The sequence below is a fragment of the Vitis riparia genome, chromosome 15 (genome assembly GCF_004353265.1).
Source record: "Vitis riparia cultivar Riparia Gloire de Montpellier isolate 1030 chromosome 15, EGFV_Vit.rip_1.0, whole genome shotgun sequence".
Lineage (NCBI taxonomy): Eukaryota > Viridiplantae > Streptophyta > Magnoliopsida > Vitales > Vitaceae > Vitis > Vitis riparia.
The window spans coordinates 17,723,915-17,741,609 of NC_048445.1; the positions used below are offsets into that span (position 1 = coordinate 17,723,915).

Below are 17,695 nucleotides of genomic sequence, written 5' to 3' on the forward strand. Positions count from 1 at the left end.
TGGAAACCTCGATGTAGAGAGAACATGGATTCGGCAATTGGGTCTCCTCAACCTTAGCAGCTTTGGTGAAACGATCCCCATTTTCTTCAACGGAGATGTTGAGGACGAGCTTCTGAACCCTCACCAGATATGAGAGTTTGCTCTTCGAAATCAATGAAAAGGTGCGTTATGGGGATACAGCCACGGGGTAGCACAAATCAGTGGGAAATTGACAGTGGGTATGAAGGGTATTAAGGAGGATGAACGTGCATGTAGAGCAACAAGCAGGTATGGTACACGGTGTGAATATATGGGTACGGTGGGCTTTAAAGATATGGGTATCCTTAGTGAACTAGGTAGTGAGAAAAAAAAAAGGATTGGTGAGTGTTGAAAGATGTGGTGAAATGGGACGGGTTTGCAAGTGTTGAATGGGGTTGCGGGTAGTAAGAGAAAGAAGTATGAGGGGCATGAGAGACATGCTGGACAAGGAATATGATTCTTGGGAGGTGGCAAAAGTGGGTACGAAGGGTGCAGTAGGTATGAAGCAATGGGTTGGATGGAGACTAGGGTGGAGAAGATGGTAAGCATGGAATGGGTTTAATGGGTTTAATGGGTTTAGAAAGAATTGATGACATATATGGGTGTGGAAAATGGGTATTTACATGGGTATTACGGGATGGCTATGCATGTTGGGTAGGATATATAAGCATGTAGGGTTTGCATGGATATTGAGTCAAGGCGTACTGCTGGAGGAGTAAGAGCAGGGGACTGCACAAGGTGGAGATTGGGATCTCTTGCGAACTCCCTCACCAATGGAGTTGTGAAAGGAAGACCATCTGATTCAACTCTCTTCTTGATATATTCCTTGAAATGAGGTTGGTACTTCCCTGGTTCATTATTCATCAAAGTCTCCATATATGCGCTGTCACGGTCACCACAAATACACTTTCGGTGAACCTTGGCATCAAGCTGTTTGCTATCATTTGAGAGTCCAACAAATCCCTTGTCACTGTGAGGTACATCCAAGCCGTTATTCGGTGTTCCCTTCGGAGCACCAAACATACGATCGCTAGTTGCTATTCTCACAAGTCCAACGTCAAAAAGGGCATGGAATAGCCACCTGCTATCTGTGGGTTCTACGGAGTAAGAGTCGGCAGGCATTATTCCAATAAAAATGGAAATCGTCTCTTTTTGATTGCCTCTAATAAGTAGACCATATAGGACCTCACACACAATGTCATCACTTCTAACATCATTATCAAGCTTAGATCAAACCTTGTATTGTGCAAATACTCCTCCCGTATCATTCTTGAAGAAGATCCCAGTTCATGCATCGGTATGTGTATTGAAGACCATCAGTAATGCCCCTTTATGCCCGCCACAAGGAATAGGCATATCATGCCGAACGTTCCTGAAGCTATCCAAAGGATGAACAATGGACCAGAGGCAGGGCTACCAGCAGCTGGTGAACAGATTGCATCAGAGGCACTAAATATGCCTTTGATACACACAAAGCAGAGCCTGTAGCTTCGACAGCTTCATCAACTTAAACTGCCCAAGCAATCTCATCTGTTTTCCTTGTCCAGTCATCTCCCAAAACTCTGATGCTGAGCTCCTTTAGAAACACTACAATCCCGACAGCTAGCCCAAACATGATACCCTCTCCAAAAGATGCTAGAAATAGAGGGGAAAGTGAAGAAAAAAAGAAGAAGAAGAAGGAAAAAAAACAGAGCATATAGAAGAGAAGATAATGTCGTTAAATCCAAGCTCCATTTCATGAAGATCAAGGAGCTTTCAAAAGAGACTGGTGGGAGGGTCTGAATGAACTTAACACACAAACACAAAGCATAACCAACATGAAACTCATACAGGGGAAAACAGGGACCAAGTAAACAAAAATCAGAATCAGGTTTAACTCGTTAGATGGTCAAAGCAAGCATCTAAATACCAACAAGAAGCATAATGTAACCGCGAAAATGGAGATCCTAAAATGTGAGATATAGTTAAACCTAAACGACTCCCTTCGAACAAAAATTTGCTTGGCTTCCAACAACCTGCAGTCTCTGTTCCTCTCTGTAAAAACTCCCTTGCTCCTTCTCTCTCTGGTAATCTCTCAAGCAAAAGAAAAAAAAATGCCCCCCCGGTTTGCTTGCCTCCCAAGCTACTTTCTCCTCTCACAAACGTCTCTCCATACTCTCTCTGTTACCCAGTTTCTTCAGCTCAAAGAACACCTTAAAAAAAAAACTCTGTAAAAGCACTCACCAAAACCCCTCTCTCCTGGCAGCTTGCTCTCCAAGCCAAGGAAAAAAAAAAACCCCTCAAAGATATCTCCTTCTCTGTGGATGCCGAATACGCTCCTCCTCTCACCTCTATCTTACCTCCCCCAAGTTAACCTCTGACCACCCCCCAAAATATCTCTCCAAACCAGCAACAAAAACACCACCCTTAGCTCACTAACGCCATGCGCCATGCAGCTTTTCAGAATATCTCTTGACAAGTGTCTCATCCTCATTGGTCCTCTAAACCATTAGCTTGATTCTCACCAGCCAACCATGAATGGACATGTGGCTCCTTGAGAGCCCTCGGCAAATAAATATAACCTGTAGAGATGCAAAAGAATGAGCCCGAAACGGGGTCTACAAATATTTTTTTAATTAATTAGTTAAAAGTGATTAAATGACCCAAAGTTTATGAATCTAACTTTCTCTTGTTTTTATTTAAAAAATAACTTTTTTTATATAAATATATTTTATTATTTTAAGATATTTCAAGTATTTACGTATAGATTTTAAATATAACAATTTTCTTTATAAGAAAATGATTATGGTATTTTTTTGTATAAATGAGAAAAAAAAAAAAACGTTAAATTTCAAATTATATATATATATATATATATATATATATATATATATATATATATATATATATATATATATATATATATGAAATAGATGTACATATGGGTAAGGATGAAAATATCGGTAATCACGGATATATCGATAACTTGATTTTACGGATATATCGGAGAAATATCGATGGATATTTTGAAAAAAAAAATTTGTAAGCAAAAAATTGATCATAACTCATGGACATGTAAAAAAAAACCTTGTATTAATATAATTAAAAGTATAATAGATAATTTAAAGTTGTTTTGGTGAAGAATTTGATATATATAGATATATATATATATATATATATATATATATAATACAATTTGCAATATTATACATAATTATATTATATCAGTTGTACTTATACACTCATTATGAAGTTTCATGAAAAACTTATTTTAGTAAATATTAATAATTTATACATATTATTACATAGTTTGAGGTTCAATTCTGACAATTGGATCACATCCAACTTCAATTTGAACCATCAGATGCACAAGGGTTCAAATTGAAATATCAATAAAATATTTTATTTAAGATTTAATTTCTAAAACTTTATTAAAAATATGTGGTAATAACTTTTTTTTATTAACATTAATTTATTTAAATAATTAAAATTATTAATAATTTATCTTATCAAATTAATTTTAATTCATAAAATATCATGATAAAAATGGAAATTTTAATCCGTGATAGTGATTTAATCAAAATAAAGATGGATAATTAATAATTATTTATATAGAGAGTGGAAAATCGTTCTCATGATATGTTTCCTTCTTCTTTTTTAATCTCTACTAAATCTAAAAATAAAAAGGGCCACCCACTTCTCTCACTCGGGCATCCAGAAGCCCTTTTCTGAAGTTGCCCTCCAGACGAGAGAATCCTTAAAAAGGCCCTATTTTCCTCTGCCACTCTCAATCCTCCAGGTACTAATATAATGTTGTTATTTATTTTTATTTTTCTGCAACCCCGTTTGATTCCCAAGAAAATCCATCCCCCATTCGTTTTCCGGGAAAGTTCATCCTCGTTTGATTTCCGAGAAAATCCATGCAAAACCCTTTTTGCTTCCTGTGTTTTCTGGATCTGTTCTAGGGGTCGCTTTGCTTTTGTGCCATTGGATTTAAATTTCACGAACCCTAAATCTACGATTTTTGAGCCAGGCTAAAAAACACAACCTTTGCCTGCAAATCATGATCAGATTTTGTATCCTGTGCGCGGGCTGGACTGGTAGGAAATATCGGGAAATTTCCCGAAAAATCGGAAATAAAATCGGGCGATACAAACCGAAAATTCGCCGATAAATTGTAGTATCCGGCGATTTTTGGAAGATTTTGCCGATTTTTCGCCTGCATCCATTTTTCGGCGAAATTTTCGGCTATTTTAACCGAAATTTGGCGAAATTTCTCCCATCGACATTTTGCCCCCTCTTTCGTATCACCGGCCACCGAAACCCGAAATTTCGGCGAAATTTCGGCGAAAAAATGGAAACTTTCATCTTTGCATATGGGTGTGACCAATCCTAAATGAGAAAATTTGAAACCAACCGGAAAAGAAAAAACAGCAGCGCATTTTTCAGGGCCAGGCGAAACAGGATCTTACAGAAGCACAGCTCGAGCCACGCTCTCCCTCTTCTGACTTCGTGTTCTCTGCTTTTCTCTCGTTTTCTCTCTCTTCTCATGTTTGAGAAGTTCATTTTAGATGTAATGTTAGTGGGTTTTCCTCGGGTTTGATCCAAATTGAACCTTTGAGAAAGAAGAGGAATAAGAAGGAGAATAAAAGGAAGAAAAGAGCTTCATTTTTGAGGTAAAAAACGGGGTTTTGAATTGGGGTTTCAACTAGGTTTACGTGTTTTTGAATCGGGAATTGTGATGCCGTGATTTCATTTTTTGATCATATATTTGATTGTACGAGGATTTGTTTTGTGGGTTTCTGTGATCTCATAAAGTAGATATTTGTGGCTCAGACATATGTAAATTATGTTTATTTTGGTAGTTTTTGAGTTGCATTATTGGTGGGGCTTGTTTGGTTGATGAGATTATGCGGGAAAAGAAAAAGGAGAAAAGAGGCAAGTTTGTTCAGACTGGGTTTTTTTTTTTGAACAGGGAATTGTAGTTCCGTGGTTCACTGAGTGTGTAATTTATGTAGTTTTATCAATGTTACTGTTAAATTGATAGCAGGCTTTGTTTGGTTGATGAGAAAATATGGGAAAAGAAAAGAAAAGAAGAGAATAGAAACTGCAATAATACTAATTCCGTGCCTCTAGCAACTCCAAAACTGCAGTGCGAATGGATGCAATCCCTAAAACCTAGAATGGGAATGAGATGCACATTCTAATTGTACTTCTCAGATGATTAGGTTGATAGTGATCATTTTCTAGCCAAAGAATAAACTTACCACTGTGGTGGGTGTATGCCTCAGCCTCTTGTGGACTGTAAATTTCCCCATTTTCAACTGTTGGCATGGGGAATGAAATAACTTCTTCAGAAATATTTAACTTTTGAAAATAAAAAAGGTGAGCATGTGAGGTTTTGGATGGTTTTGAACTATTGATGACCTTGAATTTTTGAAAACATGAGAAACAAAATTAAATTTTATTTTTTTTAATATTTTCTAAAAATGACCCATTTTCAGGAATTGTGTTCAAAATCATTTTTTTGAAAAAAATGTTGTTGAACATGTTTTCTGTGCACTGTTCATTTTTCTTGTTTATGAAAACAGAAAACAGGACCCATTTCTGCTACCAAACAGGCCTCAAATTTCAAAGTGGCCTCCATTTGTTTTCTTTCAGAGAAGGGAAAAGAATATATGAAGTAGATGGGCAGGAAGTTCGAATGGAACGTAGTTCTTTTTCTTCTCTCTTCAGACCTTGGTTCTATTATTGATTTTTAGTACTTATTTCTACAGAAGAGAAGAGAAGAAGAAAGTGAAAATCAAAGAAAATGGCAGCGAAGCAAATGGAAGAGATACAGAAGAAACTGGGAATGTTAAACTACCCTAGAGCCAATGCACCCGCTCAGTCTCTCCTTTTTGCTGGCATGGAGCGTTATGCCCTTCTTGAATGGCTCTTTTTCCGGTATCTTCCCCCCCTTTCTCAATTATGTCTTGTCTATTTGTTCTTATATTTGGTTCTAGATTTCTTCATTTTTCAGCTTCAGCTATGCTCCGATTGGTTACTGCAAAATGCAGGGAAAGAAAAAGAAAAAAATGGTTTTGAGTCTCATATGTTTCATTATTTGGAACAACTAGAAAAGTTGAAACTCCTCTCAACTGATGTCACTAATACACTCTTTTAGGAACATGAGTTTCCTAATTTTCTTTTGTTTTCCTCCTTACCCTTGGCAACAAAATGAAGAGTTGAGTTCTTTTCCTTGAAGTTCTCTTGCTGGAATATCATTTAACAATTCTATAAACAGAAAAAAAAAAAAAAAAAAAAAAAAAAAAAGCTTTTTTGCCTTTTTAGTGAATTTTTTTTAATCATTTCATGAATCTTTTATACATCAGTTCCAAAACTTAAGACTTAAAACCCAACTGTTGCTAATCTTTTAATGGCCATTCAGTTTGATGTCTTATCTGTTACTAATTTTATTCACAAATTTAAAGTAGCATATTGATAAGAATCTCTTTTACCTCTTGTTTCAACTCTTAACTATAGGCTCTTGGGTGATAAATCACCCTTCTCTCAACAAAATCTGCAAGGGGAAAATGGCATGGATCGAGACGAAGAGACTGCTCGCATCCAATGTAGGTTCCCTTGTATTATATTCTAATCTTTGAATGTATTTTTACAATAGGGATGAAATTTGATCTGGGGTCTAATACATTTCATTATTTTTATTCGGGTTTGCTCAGATGCTTTAATAAGCATCTAGATATTAATCTTAAACTTGAGCTGCTAATAAATCTATGTTGTGAATCACTGATAGGATCCTGGAATGCAATTAAAATGTGTGTTAAAGGTTTGAGTCTTATTCTTTTGCAAAAATGTACATGGTATTGTTGTTTTTAATTAGCCCAAGAACCTGTTACACCTTTGTTGAGTTTCTTACTTCAGGGAGATCATTTTATGGTTGGCTATTTTTTTTTTCCTTTTCCCTTTTAATCTGCCTGTGTTAGTTTAGCTAGTTTGATGTTCTGGAAGTGTATTACTCAAAGAGATAAATTTATGGCCTGTTAAAAGAGTTTTTAAGTCATCATTTCATTTTCTCTGTTGAAAATGCCTGTTAGTATAAGAAAAGGAAAGATATATTTACAACAAATTGACTGGAAAAATCCCTGAATTCAAATACCATCAGTGGATAAATTTTTATTTGTTCTCAAAATAAATGGTATTGCACAAAAATTGTGGGAAGCAACTCAAAGTTTCTAATATATTTTTATTTACTTTGGAAAATAGTGGTTATTCATTTATTTATTTATTTAAATTTTTGCTTGAAAGCGGTGTCATCACTCTGCATGCTAATGTTAAAAAACATTGTTCATTTTGGTCTCTAGCTCCTTGGATATGATGAAACACCAACATATCCAAGGAGTAAGAGAAATATCTCTCAAGAGTTTGGTTAAAGAAATGTGTAAATTTTCTAAAAGCTTAAAATGCTAGGATATGAGCCCATAATGTTGAAAAGACTTGAACTTGAGACCTCTAGTTAAATGTAGCTCTGCTACCTCATTAAACTGCCAATTTCTTATAAGTTTAAGTTGATAGGACATGGGTCCACAATATATACAAGGCTAATAAAATGAAATGAATTTTGGGGTAAACTCTATAATTTTTCATAGCAATGGAGGCTTACTTACATAATCAGCTTTCTAGGTAGCATAGCAAAGTGATGATCAATTAGTGGATTTAACCAAAAATGAATTTCCTGCACATCTTATGTACTGTTATGTTTGAGAGCATAGATTGGTGTAGGTGGGACAACATGAAAAACCATTATATTCTTTTCAAACTTGTAGTAGAAATAATTGTTGAGTATTGAACCTTTATAAGGACTTCAAAACTTAGAAATGTCTTTTCTAGTATTGCACTTGAACTAGTAGTTCTTTTACAACACACATACTCTGCAAGTGTTGTGATGTTTGATTTCTGACTGGGGCCAATCCTCTTTCTGGCTGAAGTATAGTTTTCTTTTCCCTACGCATATTACGTTATTTTTTATCTTACATCATGAATCAAATGTTTTTTTTTCTTTTTTTTTTTTTTTTGGCTCATAAGCAATTTCAAGAGAGGTTGTTGTCCTCCTCATTTCAGAAACCATTTATACATTTCAGTTATAATGTGAAACAAAATGTGGCATGTGATAAAAACTAAAACAGTTCAAGAAAATTCCGCTTCTATTCCACTTCTCAGTCCAGAAAAAAAAAGTGGCATATGATATTTGTGCTTGGTATTGGACATCTAATAAATGTTTTGGACCAAAATCCAGACAATTCTGTGTCAGAAGGTAGGTCTATCCTGACCAATGCTTTACATAAGTATTTGGATCTGATGCATAGAGACATTTGGATGGTTGGGCACATGAATTTTGAAAAAGTATGCCTGGATGTGAGTCTGTGGTCATATAAGAAGAAACAGCTTATCATTCCATTGTTGCCATTGTGTATATGTCTATCAAAATATGCTAGATCAGTGTAATGCATTCTTATGGCAGATAGATTTGTTGTGAAGATTGCATAAGATGCAATTGTTAGATCTTAGTAGTGTATTTTTATGGCTGTTAGAATTTTTATGGAGATACTTTCATCTTTTTTATACAAATGTTTCACTAGAACATTTTTATGCAATTCAGACCATTGCATATAATATCTTGCTGTTTTGCAGATCTGGCAGAGATAGCTAAGTTTCTGGGTATTACCACTACTGTAGATACAGAAGCCATCCAAGTGAGTTGTTCAATTCCTTGTATATGCAGTATTATCTTAACTAATGGTTGTTGCAACATACTGTGAGAACATCAAATATACAGTTTCCACTGTACATTCTTTTCGGCTAAGATACATATGATGGCTACACGGGCATGATAATGACAATAGAAACAGTTGTAATGCAGGTTGACCTTCAAAGCCTATAAAAAATACAGGATGACTTTCAAAGCCGTTAGGATAAGGGCCGTCTTGTGAACAAAGGTGGTGAGATATGTGCAGAAATGATGGGAAGTTTAGAAGAGAATGAAAAGATTGTCAAGAGGAGAAAAACTAGGTGGTCCCTAGGATTTCATGATTTGTTACTCAAAAACTAAACATTTATTACTTTTGATGAAATGCCTTGGGTTGCAGTTTTGCATCTTGCTTCATGTAAAGGAGTTTCTTCAATGAGTGAAACCAGCATACATATACCGAACTTGACTAGTTTGTAATCATGCCTTCTTTGATCACCATTGACATTTTTTTTAACTATGTTTTTATAATATCCGGAGTAAAAAGAAATGCTGATCATACTCTCAATTGGACATCATGTGTTATGACTTTGGTTGCAGGGACGAGGAACCTATGAAGATCGCACAGAAATGCTCCGTCTTATTGTTGATCTTGTGGAGGCAAGCATCTATGCTGATAATCCAGAATGGAGGTTGAGATGACTCTGAGTTTGGTTGTGGTTGATAAGTTGTTTATGTTTGATAATGAAACTTTAATTTTTGTGGAACAAGAGATCCTTTTTTTGATAAGAAATTATTTTGGGGCAAAATTTGTTAAACTTTCAAAATGCAACTTGCTTTCCATCTTTTTTCTCTGGTTTTTCAAAATCACCTTCAATCTGAAATTTGGTTTTATGTTCTGCTTTCTGCAGTGTTGATGAGCAGGTTGCTAAGGATATACAACTAATTGATTCTATTGCTGAGAGACAAGCTCAAATTTTCTCAGAAGAGTGCAAGTTGTTTCCTGCAGATGTGCAGATTCAATCAAAATATCTTTTGTAGGTTTCCCCCCTTCCTGCTCTATTTCCATCATGGATTTGGAATGTATGCACGAATGTGAAATTAAAGCTCCTACAATTTCAGTACTGGATTCACGTTATCTTTGCAACATTTAGCTTCTCCCTGTTTCCTTGAAGCAAGTTAATTTATTGCCTTGAACCTACAAAAACTATAACTATGCAGGACAGAAATAAGTCTAGGATTAAGTTCAATTCTTGTAATATATTTAGTAAGATGCAATTTTAAGAATAAAAAGTGGTTCTAGAGTCTTCTTAGTGTTGAGCTTTATATATTTATTTATTTTTTGGCCAGAAATAAAAATATATTCATTAAAAAGAATATACAAGAGAAGGATGAGAAATCCTTCCTTAATTACAAAACTTGATCAAAACAGAGGATAATGAATACAATCCAATAGACATCAAAATGTCTCGACATTGCTATTTTAACCCTTTTGATCTGCATATCAAAATCTAATCAAGTTGGACGATGTTGAGAGGAATGCCCTTCAAAGCTGTAGAAATTCATCTGAATGTTGAGCTTTATGGTCTTATAAACATCAAAATAATGAAGGCTAATAGAAAAAAGAAGTTTGTTGTTATCTTATCACTTTAAAATTGTGCATATAAGAAGGGTATATTGAATGAGGGCCTAGAGACATCTTATTCTTCTTTTTCATTCTTCTCTTCTTCCTTAATCCAGTCCCAACAAAGTCATGATATTCTAAGAGCTGCATTACTTTCTCCAAGTCCCTGAGAATGAGATGTTTACCTATTGTTAGTCAGGCATAGTCTTGTCAGAGAAAGACCTGTGCATCTGTTTGTTGATGACCATCAATTTAGCCCACCCCACTGGATAACCTAAAGATTGCTGCTGGAACATAATTTTAATAGGAACTGGCCATCAGGTATTCTGCCTAGTTAGAACTTTTTGACATCATCTCCTATTAATTCTATTTTATAAGCATGCAAAATCTTGCATTTTCCATTTTATTGAAAGCATAGAAGATTATTTCCTTGCTAAATTTATTTAATTCAAGGATGCTTGATTTCAATTGGCTGTAAAATTTAGAAGTCTTTCCCATCTTTGTAAAGAGCTGGAGGCATTAGGATTTCAGCCTGCTCCACCAGCTGAGTTGTTCTGGCTATTCCTTTATGAGTATGATATCAGTTACTAAATTTCTGACATGAACTCAACTCCTCTTTAAAAGTGTCCTTGTTTTGTAGTCTCTATTTCTTTTTGTTGAACTAATAGAGCCTAGGATGATGCATCTTACTGAGTGATTTATTCCCTTAAATAACCAATGCTACTGCCACTTTGCTGCAACTGCCATTACTGTTCCATTACTGCTGCAGCTCCTACTATTATACTGCCATTGCAGCTTCTCCTATAGTAGTAGTGTCTTACTACTACAACTGCTACTAGTATCTTACCACTACTAGTGGCTTGTCTCAACTATTTCAGCAAAGGAACTGATAAATGATTTTGTTGAGCAAATAAATGATATGGTTTTATCCTTGGATTTCTTAAAAAATGACAAATGATTTGATGTTGTATAACTCCTAATAGGGTAGCATGAGTTCTGCTTTTGGAATTCTGCATTCTGCCATTCTATGTTCTTGTGCTATTGCAAAGTGGAGCTCTGGAGCTAATAATGAAGAATGGCACTGCACCTTATTCCTCACCTCTCAGTCCCATATATTTTTTTTTTTTAGATTTAACAATAATCTTCGGTTATTTTAATTTTTATATTTAGCTAGTCGGTCATTCTTGGTTTGTTAACTGAACTTGATTCTGGGATTACTGGCTCAGTTCCTTTGTTTGTGAGAAAGCTATGTATCTGGTCTAGGTTTGTTGCATTTGTAACAGAAGTAATTTTTTGCTTATGTGCGGAAGAGATTCTTATTTTATTTTGTAGCTGATGTGGTAACATTCTGTTACTTTAATCAAAGTTCATTTGCAGGCCAGATATTTCTGAGCTGGAGACAAAGCTTTCAGAACAATCAAAGTTACTCTTAAATCTTCAACAGAAGGTTGATGATTTGGCATCAAAGGTTTATTCTGACTTCTTAGCCCATAGTTGACTTGCCTTTCACAATTGTCTGTTGGACTTATTATTCACTGTTACATACAAATATTTTGCAGCTTGATCAGCTTCACCTAATTATATCCCTGTTAGTAATTCTCATGGATGCTCTTTATATTACAATGTTCATATAATATAGTGGCTATTTCTCAGTTTTTGTGTTCCTCAATGAGGCTTCTTTTGGATAATTCATTTGTTTAAGTTACTCTGTTTGAATTCTTAAATTCTTATGCCTTTTTATTGCGATGTAATAGTAGGGGTATCTGAGTTATCTCAGTTACAAGGTAACTTTGTAATTGTACATTTTTTTAATCAATATATAAAGAGAGAGTCTCTAATAATAGGCTAATAGGTGAGTTGCCTCGTATTTGTTTCCCCTCAATCTTTTCCTTTCTTCTTCATTTGTTTTTTTCTTCTCTTTTTCAACATGGTATCATAGCAAGGTTTGGAACCTAGTTTCTGTTTATCATAAACCCTAGTTGCCACCTCTACAAACCAAACCCTAGTCGTCACCAACCCTGAATCTTTGAAAGATGCCACAATCCTTAAAAACCCAAAATCTTCCTTGTCCATGGATCAGTATCAAGGGCTGACTGTGTTGTGGTCAGTTCCTTGTGTTGTGGCTGTGGCTGTGACGTGTGTGATCTCTAGGTGCTAAGCTTGCTGGTGTGCTGCTTAAGAGTGCTCTTTTTCCCATATTCCAGTTTAAAAAAAGGGTAATTTTCATGTGCTATTTATCTGTCATTATTTTTATTTCTTTGATTCGATTCTTTATCTTTCATTATGGCCACAAGTAGTGAAGTGAAGGCCATTACTTCTGAAGACATGGGAATTTTAATCATCTTTGTCTAGTTGAATGACCCAAATATTTTGTTTGGGATAAAACTATGAAAGTCTAATTTGAGCAAAGGGAAAATTAAAGTATCTGACTGAAGATCTGCCTCCAATTAATTAAAAGGATTTGAAGAGTAATAACCAGATGACTGCATGATTATGACATGGTTGTGAAGCATGGAGACAATTGTAAGTTGTAATGTTATGTTTTTAAATACTGCGAAGGAGATTTAGAACGCTGCTAAAGAGTGGTACTCACAGGAAAAAAATATTTCTGAGACCTATTGTCAGGCAGAAATTATCTTTTCCTTCAACCAAAACGGTTGGTCCCTTGTTGAGTATTGCAATTTGCTTGAAGGGAAGTAGGAGTGGAATGTCTATCAGTGACCTTTTAATGATCTTGAAGTACAAGGGAGACAGAGGGTTCCAAGTGGCCAAGTTCCTTCTTGTGTGTGCTTTGGGATATGCTGAGGCAAAGAACAATATATTCAGCTGCAAAAACTACCTTCTCTGAGTAATGCGTACTTCTGTTTGCAACATATCAATGAGGCTTCTTCCCAGTCCGGTTTTAGTAATGCCAGTAAGGCATCAACCTTGATTTTAGCAAGTTGTGGTAGAGGGATGCTAACAATAGAGATGATGGTAGAGGTTCATGGGAGGAAAGTAGAGGTAGAGAGAGAAGAAGATAGATAGTGTTCTTGTGAAGAACAAATTATACCTTCAACAAGTGTTGGGACAAGTTTGGCAGATTGCTTTGGCAAATCAGGTTGCATCTTCTTGGTGATAATGGTTCTAAAAATCAAATTGTAGGTTTTGAACTTGATGGCTGCAACAAAGATCCATCAATCAATCTTATAACACTAGCTCATACTGGTACTCATATGCTTTTCTGTTGCTAGCAACTCTTCCTCATTATGGCTTATTGATTCAGGAGCATCATTTCATGTGAATAGTAGGTTTTCCCTATTTTTATAATTTCAAAAAATTAACAAAAAAACTCCTTTGTTACTTCAGCAGATGGATCTTCTCCTAATAAAAATTGAGCAATAGGGTGTTAAGTGCAACTACATTTGTTCTTGATAGCAATTAGAAGGGCAGAATCACCTAGCAAAAAAGGAACTAGGGCATTAGGGGATGATTTTCTCCTGGGGACTATGATTGAGTAGGAGGTTGAAATTGACTTGATCCACTGCTTGCAAACACTTTCCTTCTTTAATGAACTTGCAAGGGGTTGGATTGTGAATTATCTGAAGTGCTAGGTATGGTGACAGGAATTTGGAGAACTCTCATCAAATATATATGCAATGCTTTTAAAGAAAGTAAAATCAGCACTCACAAAGTATTCTGGGTTATGAGATCAAAACACTTGTAACCTTTTGGTGTCCCATAATAACCAAGAACAATGGATTCAAGTTCAACAAGGAGAGAATTTTTCTTGATGTGAATGAGGATTATGGACAAAGCAAACACAATGAAATGTTCATGATTGAATTGAAAACAGTGGGAACATAGGAAATAAAACGAAGTATGGTTATTCAAAATTGTGGATGGTAATCAGTTTATTTGGAAACAAGCAGCAAGAATGACATTCCCTTAATAAGATGTGTCAACCTTCATATGAAACATAATTGAATGGACAATTTCCAGTAAGTAACAATTATTCCTCTCAGCAGACTCCATTTTGTTAGGGTGTATAAAAGTATGAAGATTGATAAACAATGCTGTGGGTAGTGCAAAATTTGGAAGGAGATTGACAACTACATTGAAAAGCATTTACCAGAATGAAGAGTGCAAAGAGAGATAACAAGATTTTTTTTTTTTAATATATATTTCATTGTAGGAGGTTTGGTATACATGAGGTACTTCTAGTATCTCTTTTAATTAAAGAACCCATGTAACCTTGAAAAGATTCACAAGATACTAAAAATCCTTGACAATCAGGTATTTTGTAGTGGCCATCAGAATGGACCAAAGAAAAAAAATAACACTTTTTTTATTAACCTGAGAAGGGAAATAGATCTATGATAATTCCCAATTTCACATGATTCATATTTCAATTTTCTCAAACCCAATAGACTCAACAAACTTAGTTGTGAAAAGCTTAAGCTATTAAGATTTGAGTCTACAGTATTAATGGTCCTCATTCTTTTCCTCTCTTTTTCATATTTTTCTCTTTTTCAACAGTTTAACATATATCCTTGCCTAAAATTTGGTTTCTAGCTTTCTTCCTTCTCCAACTTGTTGATTGCATGGGCATTCTTGGATTTGTGAAGGGTTGAGGTCCTTATGCTCCCCTTGACTGACAAGAATTTTATTGTCAGTTTGCCCCAATCATTTTAGGAAGTAATTCTTAATCTTTTTGGACAAGATTCCAAAATCCTTGTATGCACACATAAAACCATTTTATTGGACTAAACTATTTCATCTTTAGTTTGCATATTAGGTCAATTTCATCTTGTGTAGTTCAATAAATTTCAGGTTATTATGATTGCAATAATTCCCAAATTATTTTTAAAAATTCCCAAATATTTTGTAATTTGAGAATGACAGAAGATGCCTTTAGTTTTATATTCACTTCATTTTATGCCATTACTGAACGCTTCCTGGCTTATTCAAAGTAATTGACCTACTTGATTCTAAATCCCAATTTATTTTTGCCAGTGAATGCAGAATTCCAAATGACAGTATAGTCCTTTACTGCTGTATTACGTCTTTCATAAATTTTATTTTCTTGTTTTTACGTTTTTTGTTTAAATATCATTCATTATTGTGGCTTCTGCATTTTAGCATGCATACAACCCAGATGAGGAGTATGAAGAAGTGGAATCCCAGTTGCGGGCACATTTGGAATCTTTTCTAGAAACTGCAAGATCGTTCAATGTGATTTATACCAAGGTGGTGCCATGTTCTTATTTCTTTTGATTTCCTTGGAAACTCTTTGATCTTACTCGTTTGTGTATACAAATTGAACCCAAATCTTTTCTCTTTTCTCTTTTCTTTTTTTGGGATAAGTCAAATTGAACACAACTTATTAATGGATACTTTACTTTATTAGCAAAGAATCCATGATATGTTTTCACTTCAATGAAGTTGGAAGCTTTTTGGTGGAACACCATACTGCATTCCTTGGCGTTATTGCCTTTAAGCAGCTTTCACTCTTTGATGCTGCTCTAGAATTGCAAGGTCTTGAGATTTAACCTCTCCAAGCTCACATCCATCTTGACACCAAATAATCTTTTCCCTGATACTTTACTGTGAACAGTCTTATGTCTTCGTAATTACAGCATTTTTGGTGGTTTTTGTAGGAAATTCGCCCTTGGACTCACATGATGGAGGTACCACAGCTTCATGGGTTTGGACCAGCTGCCAATCGCTTGTTGGAGGCATACAAGATGCTTTTGAAGGTATTCCAAAGCTAAACTCTTCTACAAATTTCTTACCTGAAAAGTGATTTTTTGCTATCAAATTATTCTGTTACTTTCAGGAGGCCCGTTAAAACAATGATAGCAATTTATATAATTATATACAATTGGTAGATATGGTGCCTTTCTACAATCAAGATGTCCCTAGCTTTTTCCAAACATGATCATGTTATTTATTTGTAAGTTTCACCTTCTAGTTAATCTTCAACTTCTGCTGCTTCATCTGAACTACAAAATAGTTAGATCTTCTAAAATCATTTTGATTTTGATCTTTATGTTTATTCTTTCATCTTTTAATACCTAAAACTTGTGTTTTCCTGCCATTATGAGGTGTAAGGAAAAAGAGAACACAATACCCTATTCTTAGGTTTCCAGCTCATCAACTCAATATCCTCAAATGTCCCGTTCTTCTTCCTGCAAACTTATCATGGCAACTGAGGAAAGTTAACTTCACAGTTTTAGGAAGAAAAAAGGGCCCTTCTCCAATAACAAGCTCAATGTAACAAAGATGACTTTGTTTCCCAGTAGAGACCAGCAATGATTAGCTATCTGCAAAATAAATGTCTGTTCTCTTTTTTTGGTTTTTTGTCTTCAACATAAAAAATTTCATGAGAACATTTTTCTGATAAAAATTTTGTGCGAACAGTCTATGCTAACACCTTAGAAAAATGCACACATTTTGTGAAAATAAAGAAATTGCATGGCAACTGAAAGTTGGGATGATTTCAAATTCTATGACCCCTTTATGTCATTTGACTGTTAAATAAATTTGCAATTTTGACGGGATAAAACATGACATTATTTTGTAATAATGCCTCTTGTTGTTCTGCATCCATGGCAGTTCTTAGGGAACTTGAGGAATCTCCGAGACTCGCATGCAGCCGTGGCTGTTGGATCATCTGAAACCATAGCTGGTCAGCCCTCTCCAGTCACGAGAATAATCTCTGAGTGTGAATCCGCATTAACATTCTTGAACCGGGATCTGGGGATTCTTTCAGCTTCTATTGCCCGTGAGCAAGGTGAGGAGTTCACCATTTGAAGGCAGCTTATGTTACAAAAAACAGTTGGGAAACTACCAAGACAGTCTTCCCCTTCCTCTAGGACATTCAGAGTTGCAATACTTGGTCTTGGACAGTGATTGAATTGATTGTAAGAGTAACTTTTATTTTTGCCTATCTTTGGCAGTGACTGAATTGAATGTTGTGTCTTGTGTTCTTCAAAGATGAAGTCCAAATATGAGACCGTGCAGCCCTCAATTGTATCTGAGAACATGATCTGATGGATCATATACTTTTTGATCCAGTTTGGATTGTTTTTAACAAGTCAAAATTTGTTCTGATTGTTTTTATAACAAATGTTGATATGTTTTTAGATTATTTTGTTATGAAGTGGTCTAAAATACAATTGAAAATACGGAAAATAGTTTTGATCTTTTATATTGCAAATGATTGTATTTGAGTTCCTAAATAATTTTATTCTTGAAAACAACCATTCCTAAATATTGATGCCAGATCAACCCAAGGTGGTCGTAATCATAGAACCTGTCAACCTGGATGAATTTTCTTTTAGGCC

The 17,695-nt window shown here is 35.1% G+C and overlaps 1 protein-coding gene across 2 annotated transcripts; it reads left to right on the forward strand.

The window, feature by feature from the left end:
• The first annotated feature begins 3,759 nt into the window (after window positions 1–3,759).
• LOC117932808 (AUGMIN subunit 7) lies at window positions 3,760–17,494 on the forward strand. 2 transcript variants are annotated; one of them, XM_034854140.1, is made up of 10 exons: window positions 3,760–3,794; window positions 5,772–5,943; window positions 6,523–6,611; window positions 8,689–8,750; window positions 9,344–9,435; window positions 9,655–9,780; window positions 11,745–11,835; window positions 15,489–15,596; window positions 16,007–16,105; window positions 16,965–17,494. In XM_034854140.1, exons 2-10 carry the CDS (start codon window positions 5,810–5,812, stop codon window positions 17,160–17,162), a joined length of 999 nt encoding a protein of 332 aa, XP_034710031.1. In that variant the 5' UTR covers window positions 3,760–3,794; window positions 5,772–5,809; the 3' UTR covers window positions 17,163–17,494. The 2 variants fall into 2 exon arrangements, with proteins under 2 accessions (XP_034710031.1, XP_034710034.1); XM_034854143.1 differs by lacking the exon at window positions 3,760–3,794 and adding an exon at window positions 4,326–4,673 and having other exon boundaries at window positions 5,775–5,943.
• The last annotated feature ends 201 nt before the right edge of the window (window positions 17,495–17,695 follow it).

Excerpts from the sequence above, each read along its gene's own strand:
- LOC117932808 (XM_034854140.1), top strand. The coding sequence starts at position 5,810 with ATGGCAGCGAAGCAAATGGAAGAGATACAGAAGAAACTGGGAATGTTA. Across the intron at positions 9,436-9,654 it reads GCTGATAATCCAGAATGGAG|TGTTGATGAGCAGGTTGCTA; the intron begins GTTGAGATGACT and ends TGCTTTCTGCAG. Across the intron at positions 11,836-15,488 it reads TTGATGATTTGGCATCAAAG|CATGCATACAACCCAGATGA; the intron begins GTTTATTCTGAC and ends TCTGCATTTTAG.